The sequence below is a fragment of the Lissotriton helveticus genome, chromosome 5_1, assembly GCF_964261635.1.
Source record: "Lissotriton helveticus chromosome 5_1, aLisHel1.1, whole genome shotgun sequence".
NCBI lineage: Eukaryota > Metazoa > Chordata > Amphibia > Caudata > Salamandridae > Lissotriton > Lissotriton helveticus.
In genome coordinates, this window is record NC_136065.1 from 406,151,361 (window position 1) to 406,166,560 (window position 15,200).

The following is a 15,200-nucleotide window of genomic DNA, read 5'->3' on the forward strand; positions in this document are numbered from 1 at the left end:
TCAAATGGTCACTAATCAGTTTCCTGTGTAACATCTCACTTGTGATAAAATGAGGCCCTACAAAGTAGTGGAATTTGAAGTTAGTAAACCTCGGAGAGAGCCCCACGAACATACTGAAACATCTGCTTAGATCAACCGATTATAATAGAAGGAAACCGTTCAGTCATTCTGACTCGGTTCCGACCAGCATTCCAAAACTCTGAGTTGATCGGAGCCGAATGGTACAGCTCCATGGACAGTGTTTTCGACCGATTACGATGTCAGAATCCGACAGCCTTTCCGACTAGGTCTGTCCGACACAAAAAGGCTGTAGGAAAACAGACTTTGGGGGCCCTTAGCAGGCCTCCCTTCAAAGTGAGGCCTCCAGTTGGGGCCCGTGGGGGCACCCATGGGACCCCCTCTTTGAAACCATGCACAGTGTGGCAGCCCCTCCATCGACAATGGTACAAAGTACACTCTACACATTGCAAGTATGGTTTAGTTCTGATGGCAACATAAAGGGGCTTTGTTAGAGCATGGATCAGGTTACCCTTTTTCAAAGAGGGCAAGAAGCCAACAGTTCACTAGTGCAGTACAGAGGTGGTATTATAAACAACAGGTAGGTCCTAAAGAGAGATAATAACTGTTTCTGCTGAGTTTACTGGCACAGATGCTACTCGCTTCAGCCACAATTTTTGCTGTGATGAAGATCACAGCATCTGGACTGTTCCCTAGAGTAATTACCAGCGGGAAAGATACATTCAAGCACTCTACCCATCAATCACTCTTTGTGTATCTAAGTGAGACTCCAAAAGTGCCATAGGTATGCCTAGCCGGGCTCCAATGTTTACTATACCTTAGAATTCAAGTGGCATCTCAATAAGGAGGAACAAGGCTGAAACGAATCTGGAATTGCTTGTGTTGCCTTCTAGAAAGGACCTGGCCTAAGAGTTCAGGTTGGACTGTTCCTATCGGATCATAACCAAGTCTGATTTTCATGTGTCCTGTTGCTGTCTGGAGTGGCAATAGTCGGCAAAAAATGACTTCACTCATTTCTTTTTGGAAAATTATATAAACTAAAGCATAATCCAATCGCCTCAATACACAGGGGTGAGGAGTTTGCTGTCTGCCCAACGTCCCAGCTGAGTGCCAAGAAGCAGATTATGCTATGTAAATAATTAATAGTCACTTTCACTTACTGGAACAGCAGTACTTGGCAAAACTCTAATTATGGTGCAGTTATTGTTACCCACCTACTCCCCGTTTAGCTTAATAACCTCGTGTGGATGAAGGGTTGAACCGGCCTGCATAGACTAAATCCTGTAACCTGACAGCGTGCAGACATGCAAGCGTGCCCTCAGCATAGTCATCTACATATATACTACAGCTACTATGTCAATTTAGGTACCTAATATATGTGCGCAAATGTCTTAATGTATACCTTTGTTAGACAGATTAATTATACTTTTCATGCCATGTCTTTTCTTCCAATCGTGTGTAAACTAGTTAGTGATGAAATGATGACAGAAGCTCCCACTGCAGTCATTTCAAAACCAATCATGATTCACCTTCAATCTTCAATGCTAATTAATGTCTTAGTATATGAGCTTGATTATAATGGCAGAGGTTATTAAATAATTACCTCCATCCTTTCTTCTTGATAATATTTCCTAATACGACTTCCGCCCTGCAAAAAAGAAAAAAAATCATGACCAGCAGTTCTGAATACAAATCACTGTAACTTTGCACATGCATGTAAAACCAGGGATACTTTCACGAGGAGCATCCTGTGAAACTATAACTGCCTACAATGTATCTAGTCCAGGCAACTCACGATGCAGAACATTCAGAGGCACATATGAGGTATGATTGTGTTGCCAGACAGTAGGAAAGATGAAGCCTGCTCATTCAAATTCTGGAATCAAAGCAGATGTCTAGTTAAAAGATAGAGTAGAGTACTTAGGTAGCCTTGCCCTTTTTTAGATACATTTTTGTGATTTTAAACTGAATTAATTATGGGTTTTTAACCTCTTAAAAGTTTTTGTTTAAATTATATTTTTAAAGAGCTTGTATTAACTGATGGTATCAATCAATCAATAAGAGTACTTGTAAAGTGCGCTACTTACCTGTGAGGGTCCCAAGGCGCTGAGGGGAGAGGGGGGTGCTGCTACTGCTCGAAGAGCCAGGTCTTGAGGAGTCTTCTGAAGGCGAGTAGGTCTTAGGTCTGCCGTATGTGGGTAGGGAAGGATCTGCCGCCGGAGGTCTTCGTTGGATGCGGGGGACAGCGGCGAGGGCGAGGCTGGCGGAGCGGAGTTGGCAGGTGGGGGTGTGGAAGCGGAGTCTGCTGTTCAGGTAGGCTGGTCCGGCGTTGTGGAGGGCTGTGTGTGCCTGGGTGAGGAGCTTGAAGGTGATCCTCTTTTCGACGGGGAGTCAGTGTAGGTCTCTCAGGTGGAGGGTGAAGTGGCTGCGGCGGGGGACGTTGACGATCAGTCGGACGGAGGTGTTTTGGATGAGTTGTAGTCGTCGTAGGTGTTTGGCTGGGATTCCTGCGTAGAGTGCGTAGCCCTAGTCCAGTCTGCTGCTGACGAGGGCCTGTGTCACCGTTCTTCTTGTTTCGGTTGGGATCCACTTGTAGATCCTGCAGAGCATGCGGAGGGTGTTGTAGCAGGAGGAGGAGACGGCGTTGACCTGCTTAGACATGGAGAGGGAGGAGTCGAGGATGAATCCTAGATTGCGTGCATGGTCAGTGGGTGTTGGTGCTGTTCCCAGTGTGGTCGGCCACCAGGAGTCGTCCCAGGCTGAGGGGGTGGGTCCGAGGATGAGGACCTCCATCTTGTCAGAGTTCAGCTTCAGACGGCTGCTCCTCATCCAGTCGGTGACGGCCTTCATTCCCTCGTGGAGGTTGGTTTTGGCGGTGTGTGGGTCCTTGGTGAGGGAGAGGATGAGCTGGGTGTCGTCAGCGTAGGAGATGATGTTGAAGTCGTGATGGCGGACCACTTGTGCGAGGGGGGCCATGAAGACATTGGACGGCTGAGGGATGAGCCCTGGGGGACGTCACAGATGATGTCGGTGGCTTCGGATCGGAAGGGTGGGAGGCGGATGCTCTGGGTTCTGCCGGAGAGGAAGGACGTGGTCCAGTCAAGAGCCTTCTCTTGGATTCCAGCTTCTAGGAGGCGTGTCCTTAGAGTGCGATGGCATACCTTGTCGAAAGCGGCTGACAGGTCCAGGAGAATGAGGGCTGATGTTTCGCCGTTGTCTAGTTGGCGCCTGATGTCGTCTGTGGCAGCGATGAGGGCTGTCTCGGTGCTGTGGTTTCGTCTGAATCCGGACTGGGTCAAGTCCAATATGTTGTTGTCTGCCAGGTGGCAGGCCAGTTGCATGTTGACGATTTTCTCGATGACCTTTGCCGGGAAAGGGAGAAGGAAGAGGGGCCGGAAGTTCTTGGGGTCCGCTTTGGGCTTCTTGAGGAGGGCGTTGATTTTGGCATGCGTCCAGCTTTCCGGGAATGTCGCTGTTTCAAAGGAGATGTTGATGAACTTCCGTAGTTGGGGTGCGATGGCTGCGTCTTCTTTGTTGAATACGTGGTGTGGGCACGGGTCAGACGGAGATCCTGAGTGGATGGAGTTCATGACCTTGCGTGTCTCGTCGTCGATGTTGGACCAGGAGCTCAGGCGGCTGGCGCTGGTGGTGTTCATAGGGGAGGTGGAGTCTGGGTAGTCGAGGCGGTCGTAGTGTTGAAGCTGTCGTGGATGTCAGCGATCTTGCGGTGGAAGAAGATGGCTAGTGAGTCGCACAGTTCTTGTGAGGGCGGGATGGCGTTGGCGAGTTCCTTTACGATGCTGAAGAGCTCTTTGCTGTCGTGTGCATTGTTATCCAAGTGAATGAAATGAAATGAAATGAAATGAAATGAATGAAATGAAAGCAGGATTTATATAGCGCATGGCTGCCCGTGAGCGTCCCAGCGCTGAGATTGCAACTATACCTGAGGTGAGGAAAAAGAGGAGTACAAAGAAAGAAAGAAAGGAAATATTATTGTGGGAAGAGGTGCGTCTTAAGCAATTTTCGGAACTTCATGTGGTTGGGTTCGGCCCGGAGCTGAGTTGGAAGCGCATTCCAAAGGGTAGCGGCTATAACCGAGAATCGGCGTCCTCCAGTGCGGGCTTTCTTTACTCTGTGGACCGTAGCCAGGTTTCTTTGAGAGGAGCGGAGGGACCTGTTTGGTTTGTAAGGGTATATCATGGTCTTCAGCATTGGTGGACCTAGGTTTTGCAGGGCCTTATGGGTGGTACATAGGGCCTTAAATGTAACTCTTTCTCGAATCGGCAGCCAATGGAGTACTTTTAGTGCTGGTTTGGCCGAGAGTCTCCGAGATGTTCCTGTCAGCATCCGAGCAGCGGCATTTTGTGCTCTTTGGAGGACATTAAAAGTGGCCTGTGGGGCTGCCAGGAAAAGGGTGTTGCTATAATCTAACCTCGATAGTATTAGTCCCTGTATAAGTAGTTTTTGAGATTGTACAGGGAGTAGAGGGAGGATTTTCCTGGCTGAGCGGAGTATGCCGACACAGGTGCCAGCAGTTTTTCTGGCCTGTGTCTTCATAGATAGGTCCTGTTCTATCCAGAAGCCTAAACTCTTTAGTTCCGTCTTGGGCTGAGGAAGGGGACCTAGGCAGGAGGGCCACATGGCGGACGGAAGAGGTGACGATTGGTGACCCAGCAGCATAAGCTCGGTCTTGGAGCCATTAAGTTTTAACCTTGATTTGGACATCCACTTGTAGATTCCCTCAAGACAGTCATGAAGGTTTTTTATTTTCTCGCCTTCAAGGGAAAAAGACACCACCATTTGGGTGTCGTCGGCATATGTTACCGCTTTTATCCCAAAGGGGGTTACCACATCCTCCAGGGGGGCCATGTAGGTGTTAAACAATGTAGGGCTCAATGAAGAGCCCTGTGGAACCCCACACTGGAGGAAAAAAGGGTCAGATTTTATATTGCCTTCACAGACCTGGAAAGTTCTGTCCTTCAGGAACGAAGAAAACCAGCTGAGTGCTTTGTCTCTCACTCCCAGGTTGAGTAGTCGCTGGATCAAGATCTTATGGTCCACCGTGTCAAATGCAGCGCTTAGATCCAGGAGGATCAGTAAAACCGATCCCCCTGAATCCAAGATGCATCTGGCTTCCTCGACTACCTTTAACAGGGCGGTCTCTGTCCCCTGGCCGGGACGAAAACCTGTTTGTGAAGCGCGTAGGAGATTGTTGCTTTCAAGATAGTTAGATAGTTGCTGGTTGACTAGTTTCTCTGTAATCTTACTCACACCTGGTAAGAGAGAGATTGGGCGCAGGTTCGAGAAATCTGAAGGGTCCTGGCCTGGCTTTTTTTGAAGGGCTTTGACGATCGCATGTTTCCAGTTTGGGGGGACAATACCTTGGGTGAAGGAGGCATTGATAAGATTTGTTGCTAGGTGTGAAATAACAGGGCCAATTTGTTTAAGGATACGGATGGGGGCAGGATCAATGGGTGAGCCACTTTTCATGCTAGACAGAGTTTTCAAGAAGTCTTCATTAGACAGTGGATGAAAACTATCTAAGGTTGGACCAGTTATGGGGGGCACCTTATCCTCCGGGGGATCATGGTTTGTTATGGGTGGGAGGGATTGTAAGATGTTGATGATTTTATTCTGAAAGAAGGATGCAATTTGATTGCATCTGGAGATTGTGGGTTGTTCAGAGGGAGGTGGGTTCGGGGTTTTGAGTAACTCTTTAAAGATTTTATAGGTCTCTCTAGAAGAGTTGGATGCATTTTTTATTTTTTCATTAAAGAAGGATGATTGTGCTGATTTTCGTGCTACTTTGTAGGTTCTCATAGCTTTTTTATATTCGTCTTTAATGATAGGATCCCAATTTTTCCTCCAATTCCGCTCCTTGATCTTACAGATTTTTCTAAGATTTTTCAATTCTTGAGAGTACCATGGGGATTTAAAGGTGATGGTTTTTTTTGTGATGATTTTTTTGGGGGCAACTGTGTCCAGAGTAGATATGAGCCATTTAGTAAAGTTTTCATCAGCTTTTATGGGATCGGGAAGAGCAGAGGGGGCCGAGCTGATCAACTCTTGAGTCCAACGTTCAAAAGAGAGTTTGGACCAGATTCTGTCACATTCTCTGACTGATGACGTTGGAGGGGTATTAGGGTCAATTTGCCAGGTAAACGGGATAAGGAAGTGATCTGACCAAGGTAGTGGAAGAGTTGGTCGTATTTCTATTTTCGGCAGGTTAGAGAAAATCGGGTCTAACAGATGACCTTTAATGTGGGTTACCTCAGAATTTAAGAGGTGTATGTCCAGTGATTTGAGTTCGGAAATAATATCCTTTACGGTGCTGTCTGAACTATCCTCAAAGTGGAGATTCAGGTCACCCAGCATGATAAAATTAGGGGTTGAGATGCAGGATGATGTCATAGCCTCAAGAAGAGAGCCTACAAAATTACCTAAATTACTAGGTGGTCGGTAAATGAGGAAGCCCGAAAGGGATTTGTTAGGAGTAATTTGGAGGGAAAAGAGTGTGCTTTCGCAGTCATCGATTCCTCCGTCTTGTATTCTGCAATTAATGGAGTTACGGTAGATAATCGCTATCCCGCCTCCTTTTCCCTTAGGTCTGTTAATATGTAGAATGAGATAGCCATTGGGTAGCATATTCACCATGTCAGAATCAGAGTGGGGAGTAAACCAAGTTTCCGTGAGGAAAAGTATGTCCAAGTTAATTTCTTGGATTAGGATATTAATTTCTAGGGAGTGTTTACAGGCAGATCTACAATTAAGAAGGGCAAGGCTCACAGTGTAAGGAGAGTAGCAAGTGACTGTCTGGGGGGGTTGGCACGATGTCGGGGGTGAAGGGGTAACAGTAGGTGTGGCTGTGTCGAATTGTAAGAGGTAATCCCGAGAGTGGACAATTCGATCTTGATGGAAATTGGTCATAGTGGATGGCCCTGTGCCCGGCCTGGCCCGGACGGGCCCAGACGGGCTTGCCTCTGGCGCGCCTCCGGCGCGCCATCGGCGCGCCCGCTGCGCCCGCCCGCTGCGCGGACGAAGTGAGGACTTCATTTTGTAGTGGTTGGGGCGAAGTCGCCCAGCCACTAGAGCGCTGTCCAATCCCCCTTCCAATATGGCGCCCGTGGAGTGAGTGCCTCGAGGGGTGTTGCTAAGGGGAGACCGGGAGCCTAGAGAAGCTTCAAGTCATGCAATTATTCTGCATGAGAAAGCGACTCGCTCCGGTCAGAAAGTGCTATTTAGCTTCTGCCACAAGTTTAACACAGTAAATTACAGTGACACCATAAAACAACAAGAAAGTGATTTTAAAAGGCGCTAAGCGCTATTAAAAGCGGCGCTTGTCAGTTTCCAATAGAAGTTATTAAATCAGGGGTTTGGCCTCCCGGCTTCCGCCTCAGGAGATGCAATCAGGTAAGGAGAGGACGTGATTGGAGGCTCTTTTGTAGTGGTTGGGGCCAAGTCGCCCAGCCACTAGAGCGCTGTCCAATCCCCCTTCCAATATGGCGCCCGTGGAGTGAGTGCCTCGAGGGGTGTTGCTAAGGGGAGACCGGGAGCCTAGAGAAGCTTCAAGTCATGCAATTATTCTGCATGAGAAAGCGACTCGCTCCGGTCAGAAAGTGCTATTTAGCTTCTGCCACAAGTTTAACACAGTAAATTACAGTGACACCATAAAACAACAAGAAAGTGATTTTAAAAGGCGCTAAGCGCTATTAAAAGCGGCGCTTGTCAGTTTCCAATAGAAGTTATTAAATCAGGGGTCTTTGATGCTGAAGAGCTCTATGCTGTTGTGTGCCTTGTTATCCAAGTGGTCTTTGAAGGAGGATCTCTTGGCTAATCTGATGAGGTGGTGGTGGTGTCTGCGGGTGGCGTCCTTGTGGGCTGCGTGGTTGTCCGGTGTGCGATCGTGGAGCCATGTCTTCTCCAGTTTCCGGCATGCGCGTTTAGAGGTCTGGAGCTCAACGGTGAACCAGGTGGCTCTCTTGTTGGCGTGGCTGTAGGAGGGTTTCTTGAGCGGGGCAAGGGTGTTGGCGCAGTCGTCGATCCACTGTCTGAGGTTTCGGGCTGCAGCGTCTGGGTTGGTGGGGTCGGTGGGTGGGTTCTTGGCGAGGGAGGTGATCAGCTGGTCTTCGGTGACTTTGCTTCAGCAGCTGCGAGGCAGCTGTTGGGTGCGGTGGTTGGTTTCTTGATGGTGAAATGGATGCAGCGGTGGTCGGTCCAGTGGAGTTTGGTGGTGTGGTCGCAGGCGACGGGGGAGCCTGTGGAGAAGACGGGATCCAGCGCGTTGCCGGCGCCGTGGGTGGTTGCGGTGAGGAGTTGTCTGAAGTCGAGGTTGGCGATCAGGGTGGCGGAGTTGGCGTCGTTGTTGTTCTCGAGGTGGAAGTTCAGGTCCCCGAGGAGGATGTAGTCCGTGGAGGCGAGTGCGTGGGTGCTGGCGAGGTCGGCGATGGAGTCGGTGAACTGAGCCCGGGGTCCGGGGGGTCTGTAGATGAGTGTTCCTCTGAGGGTGGTGTTGGGGTCGGTGTGGATCCGGAAGTGCAGGAGTTCGGCGGTGTTGAGGGTGTCATCTGCGTGGGTGGCAACCTTGAGGGTGGACTTGTGGACGATGGCTATTCCTCCTCCGATTCCGTTGGCGCGATCCCTGCGGGTGATCTTGTAGCCGTCTGGGATGGCTATGGCGATGTCGGGCGCCGAGGAGTCGTTCCACCAGGTCTCGGTCAGGAAGGCCACGTCTGGGGCGGAGGTGTCGAGCAGATCCCAGAGCTCGACGGCGTGTTTACGTGCGGAGCGGGTGTTAAGGAGTATGCAGCTGAGGTGGTTGGGTCCAGTCCTTGGAGGTTTGGTGGTTCTGTCGCAGGTGAAGCTGCAGGTGTGTCAGGAGAAGGGTCCATGGGTCCGTTTCGGGGCGGCCTGGAAGCAGGTGTGGTTTCGGCTGGCATAGAGTGCGTGGAGGGTGCTGGAATCGTAGTGGATTCTGGTGTCGTGGCGTTCGCGGGGTCCAGGGATTCTGGCGCTGGGTGCGGTCCAGGTGCGGACAGGCGCAGACAGGCTTGCCTTAGGTGCGCCTTTGGCGCGCCCGCTGCGTGCGGCCGCTTCTCAGCCTGCATATGAGGTGGCTTGGGAGGGAGGAGCAGCTGGGAGGCGAATGGGTGTGCAGGAGGGGCGGGGCCGCAGGGATGCAGCGGCAGGAAAGGGCTGGATCGGGAGCGGCGGGGGGGCAGGGGGAACTGGCGCACAGGGCAGAGGTGAGGGAAAAACCCAGGAAACAAGGAGGCAGCAGGGAGGCAGGAACCAAGCAGTCAGGTGACAAGCAGCGGCGTGGGGGCGACCTGCCTGCGAGCAGGGTCAAAGGTCACAATAAAGCTCAGAAAGGTCACAAAAAACGGGGGGAAACGAGTGGCACAGAAGCACAAAGGTCACAAGAAAGGGCTGAAAAGGTCATAAAAAACGGGGGGAAACGAGTGGAACGGAGGCAGAAAGGTCACAAGAAAGGGCAGGACGTTCACAAAAAAGGGCAGAAAGGTCACAAAAAACGGGGGGAACGAGTGGCACAGGAGGCAGAAAGGTCACAAAAAACGGGGGGAAACGAGTGGCACAGAGGCAGAAAGGTCACAAGAAAGGGCAGAAAGGTCACAAAAGACGGGGGAATGAGTGGCACAGAGGCAGAAAGCTCCCAAGAAAGGGCAGAAAGGTCCCAAAAAAATGGGGGGAAACAGTGGCACAGGAGGCAGAAAGGCCCCAAGAAAGGGCAGAAAGGTGAGAAAAAACGGGGGGAAACTAGTGGCACAGAGGCAGAAAGCTCACAAGAAAGGGCAGAAAGGTCACAAAAAAACAGGGGGAAACGAGTGGCACAGAGGCAGCAAGGTCCCAAGAAAGGGCAGAAAGGTCACAGAAATGTAGGGGCAGCTAAGCAACAGAAGGCAAAACGGGCAGAGAGACACGGGGGCCGTGAGGGGAGCAGGAGGAAAAACTGGGCAGAGAGACACAGTGGCAGCGAGGGAGAGAACGGGCACAGGCTGTGCTGTGCGGAGGGGGAGAGACCTACCTGGAAGGGTCAAGAGTATTGTTTAATATGTTGATAATTGGCGCCCTTGACAGAGATACCTGCCCATGCTTAATGTCCCCCATATGACATTTGCCTGAAGGGGTGGGATTCTCTATACATTGATACTTTCCCCGGTTGGGGTCCAAATGTCAAATAGTATTTACACTTTTTTATTATCATTTAGCTATTTTATGATGTTTAACTCAAAATGTTGTACTATTTGTGCTTTTATGGCAGTAATGGCTGAAAAAAAGTTCTTTGACTGACTGACTGATATATATGATATAACTAAAGCAAAAACAAACGTAATATTTACATGGATTTAGGACTGATTTGGGGAAGGGGGTGGGGGGCGGTTGTGGGTGAGTGTTTGGAGAAAAATCTCCAAACACGGTTCAAGAGAAGACCAGTTAGTCTCCGTGGTCAGATTCACACCAGGAACAATACTGATGCAAGAAATTAGGAAGTCTCTACAGAAAGGCCTGGGGGATAGGATGATATACCAACATATCCTGTATTGGCTGGTCACCATCATCATGTCTAGATAGTGAGGAATCCACTCCCTTGGAAAACTCAACAGACTCATTTATTCACAGTAGTAACATGGAGAACTGAGATTTAAGCTTAGCATCTCATTATGTCTTTAAAAAGCAATACTTTAATAACTGTATGGGATCTGAAACCAATGAGACCAATTTCAGCTAGTATAATGCAACCCTATAGAAGCTGGAAAAGGAAAGCCCATTAGTCCTTCTTGACCAGGGCTTCTCTGAACTCCAAACTAATACGGGTAGTTTAGGGTGATTATGCACACACCACTTGCAGCCCTCTAATTTCTCATACAGATCTCTGACTTTACTGCAAAGAAGAGGTCCCAGGTCTGATTATGGTCCTTGTGGCTCCTGGGAAACTCATTTCAGGGAGAAACCTCCCGGCATGCTTCATCCCGATGTGCTTTGCTCATTGCTCTTCTGATCCATAGTCATCACCCTGTAGAACAAAGGTCAACTGGTTTCCTCTTTTTCAAAGGCATATTGGAGTAGCATGGTTTCCTTTAGAGTCGAAGACTTGTTGTTAACCTTGGGAAAAATGAAACATCCAGAGTGTATGCACTGGTATTTGACGTATGTGGGGGGCGGGGTGGGGGGGTGGGGGTGAGTACGTTTATGGATCAACCAAAAATAATTTACATGGTGACATTGCAGAACCCATTAAGGCACATTTCATTTCCAGGTGCGAGTTTTGCTGTATGGCTTCTTAGGGTCAACAATATCTCTTTAAAATAGTCTAGCTGTGGGATATTGGGTAGGTGGTGTTGTTAGGATATTATTTCATGCCCAGTTGAGTGCTTCTGTGATCTCACTGAGGTCTAACTATATGGTGCCTCTGAGCTGTATGGATGTATGCATGTATGCATTGTTCTGACTAGTGCTTTCAGTTGGATACTGTGATTGGTTTTGGTATAGGCTGAACTCAGCCTGATGATAATCATCCATACGGAACATCTGTTCATAATGTATGTTTGTTCAGTGTTATGTATAAAATGTTTTATTGGTTGTGGTCTGCTACCATATACTGTTATGTGTACAGTGACGTACAAGTTACAGGCGTATTCTCACAGTTCTGCCCTTCCAAATGCAACTCTGAGAAATTTAATTGTGTGTTGTTCATTATTGCGTGTGTGGTACTTAGTTTGTTGATACCCAACTATATGCAATCTCTCAGATTTGTTGGATGGGTGTGCAGTGTAGTGTCATGTTTTGAGTTGAGTGACTGAATACTGTTGCTAGAAGAGAGTGCTTTTATGAGTGTGGCAATGGTCACCCAAGGCCCTAATTACATATTAGTAGGTAAAATCCAATCTTTGAGCAAACAGGAGTTTGTATAGATATCCGATTTGTGAGTTTTACTGTAAAAGACGGCAATCTGAAATTTGCCAGTGGCATATTTTGGCAGGTAAAACTTGCTTAAATTTACCAGGAGAAAACAAGTGGAGAAAACAAGTGGAGAAAACTCACATACAAATGCAAGTGGGGGTAGTAAACACCAGTTATGTGTTGTAATTCCCCACATGAAAACTGAGAATCTGAATTCTATCCTGCACCAAATAAATATTGCACTTCTGGGTAGATACTGGGTGTTGTAAATAACAATCCCTTGAGGGGACCACTCACAGCCCGGACCTATTTGGTGTTTTTGTATTGTGTTGTTTGTGTGATATGTGTCTTTCTAATGCTCCCGGGTGGATAAAGTGTATAGGTGTACAAATATACTGTCCACCTTCCTGACAACATTTTCTTCGCCAAGCTTCATATACTGATTTTAGGAAGATGTTCTGCTAACATTGTGGGGATAGGTAATTTATTTTTCATTTTCTTTTCTTCTAGAGCCATTATTCTTGGTTATTTCTCTGCCAGGCATTACGACTCGTTGCCTGAAAATTCATATTCTACATGAATGGGTAATAGAAGTCTGTAATTAGAATGCATTTTGCAGCACTGTACTAACAAGCAATTTGGCTGTGAACGAGATCGACAGCTGCAATTGACTTCTGGCCCCTATCAAAATGTCACGGGAAACTGCACCAGGCAAATTTGATCCATGCAGTTCATTTTCCAATTGTAGATTATTTTCAGTAGAGATTGGCTCCTCCTTCGCAGTTGGGTATTTTGCTGTACGATGTGTGTTATGAAACCAGGCAAATCGAGTTCTTTGTTTTAGCTGAAATTAAAAGCTTAATTAACGTGGAACATGTTTGCTAAAATGTATTATTAAATTGGCAATCATATTACTACGTGGAAGCTGAATAAAACACCCTTAAAATGCCGCAGTCCAAGCTGCCTTTTGATAGAAAGAAATGTATCCGAAATGTTATCCATTTACTTATTTAGCATACTGCAAGTGAAAACCACCTATCAAAATGTGACTGTTCTCCATTTTGAGTGTGGTTCACAGGCAGAACATTTATGACTCGAAAATAGCAGTTTAAGTTGTCAAAAACAGTTTCTACTGTAGAAACAAATGGTTCAAATTCAAAATGCTCCTGGACGACGAACTTAACTAGGAATAGATCATCAATAGTGTAGGTAGACTAGATGACTCTGTATAACCAGTATAACTTTTTAGTATTGTAGTCTAATTTAACACATCAGTACTTTATGCCAGTCGCCATCTTGGTTCGCTTCAATTGATCCAACCTGGACTAATGCCTGCAAAAAAAGATTTGTAAAGAAACCTTCATGACAGAAAAAAGTATTCCTTAGAAACGGGGCATACAAGGCACACTGCATCAAGCAGGGAGAAATCCCGCCCGAAAGACCCTGAATAAGCTCTGAAAATTAAGCACCACATGAAGGCATGTGCCGAAGTCTACAGCCCTATTACTTGCGGCAGAATCAGCTAGCAGTCACAATCCACTTACCTTTGTCAATCTTGAAGCAAAACTACTTCAAAACCATCAACTCAGCCACCGCTCCGTTCTTTCAGGCTGAAGAGAGGTAGAGATATTTTTGCAAATGTTCTTACTTTCAGGCAGGTGAATGAACTTAGGAAAGAAAGGCCTGACTTAGAGCTTGGCAGATGTTTTACCTAGTCACAAAGGTGCTAGATATCAAGTTTGCCTTAATAAAAGTACATTACATTCTATGGCACTTGCGATAAGGCAGGTGGGATATCTGCCTGTTTGGTATGGAGTAGCCCATTCGCCAAACTCTTAATCGGGGCAATCTCGGAGGCAAGATTAGAACCCAAGGGACAGTAACTTCTAATTTGCTCTTAGAGCCCACAGACAAATTCCTGGGGTGGATGTTACATCCCATTTCTGCACCTCATTCGCTAGCAGCATGTTACATCTCACTTCTATGAATGGATTCTTTTTTTTTTTTTATTGAATTTGTTGTTTATTGTTTTTACTTAATAAAAACCATCACAATACAAAACAGTTTAAATACATTTTTTTAAAAAAAGGATTTCGCTCCATCTCATTAAAAACGTTATATATATATATTAATACATCAAATAACAGAGTTATATTACAATTTTATCAAATATAATCAGAGCGTAGTTATAAGTACTTTACAGTTTTCAACAGGTTTGTATGGCGGGTAAGTAGGAGATATGACAATCATGATTCTGTTGTTCATGAGGTCGTCAATTACCATAACTTTAGCTTCCTTAACAATGGCATACAGTTAAAGCCTGCCTTTATGGATACTTCCTACTGTCTCTTTTACTGCTTTGTCATGGATTTGCAAATATTTCAGCAACTTACAATTTAGGTGAGGATCGGTAGAGTCCAAGCTTCTAATGATTGCTGTTCTAATGTACGGATCCCTCGCTCATTAAATAAAAACTTTAAAAGTAATCGGCGTGCATTCATCATTTTGGGGCATATACAAACCAAATGCACAAAATCTTCTTCCGCAGCGTCACATAATCTACATGTTTTTGGTCCATTATATCGCCAAGGAGGTTATTCAGATAAAGACGGCAGGTCCCCATGGCGCATAGCCATTAATTACTTCTTAAAGCGCACTGGATAAGTTAGTTGGAAATAAGTTGCAGGTTGCAATGTGACATATGTTTGAATTGTCATCCATGCACTTCTATGAATGGATTTGTACTCTTAAGGACAGGCTAACAGAGTGGAGTTTATTTCCTAGACTACTTATCCGGTGAAGGCACGAGTGAGGCAGCAGAATCTCTGTCAACTGATACCCTGAAAGAGTTGGCTGATTTCTTTACACCCCCCCCCCCATGCAAATCATAATGATTTAAAAAAAAAACACACATTTTAACCAAAAGACAATGAGCAAGCAATTGTATAAGATCAAGCAGTTTCTGCAATTCCACAGTCGGTCGGTAGTAGGACCAGTCCCCTACTGGGAAGGAAATGATTTAACTCCTTCAGATCCACAGCATGTCTATTAAGGGGTACTTGCGTCATAAACATCCGGTCCAGCCCAGAAGGGAGTGACACTGGTGTGGGAGCAGGATTTAGGGTCGCCCAGTCCTGCTCTGGCTCACGAGGAGCCCAGCGCTGAGAGAGTAAGACAGAACAGCCTGGGAGCAAGAGAAGAGTGACTATGAGGAAAGAGCAGATGTGAGAGGGAGTACGGGAACTATGAGCGATGCAGGACAT

At 46.9% G+C, this 15,200-nt stretch overlaps 1 protein-coding gene across 4 annotated transcripts in view; it reads right to left on the reverse strand.

The window, feature by feature from the left end:
- Positions 1-15,200, reverse strand: part of KCNAB2 (potassium voltage-gated channel subfamily A regulatory beta subunit 2) — a 1,353,173-nt gene that overhangs the window by 182,914 nt on the left and 1,155,059 nt on the right. For all 4 annotated transcript variants that reach the window (XR_013594749.1, XM_078642625.1, XM_078642626.1 and 1 more), the window contains one exon: positions 1,622-1,666. Coding sequence is in view for 3 of the 4 variants with exons in the window: in XM_078642625.1 (XP_078498751.1) it covers positions 1,622-1,666 (45 nt within the window). In the remaining variant the exon portion in view is untranslated. The remainder of the gene's footprint in view (positions 1-1,621; positions 1,667-15,200) is intronic.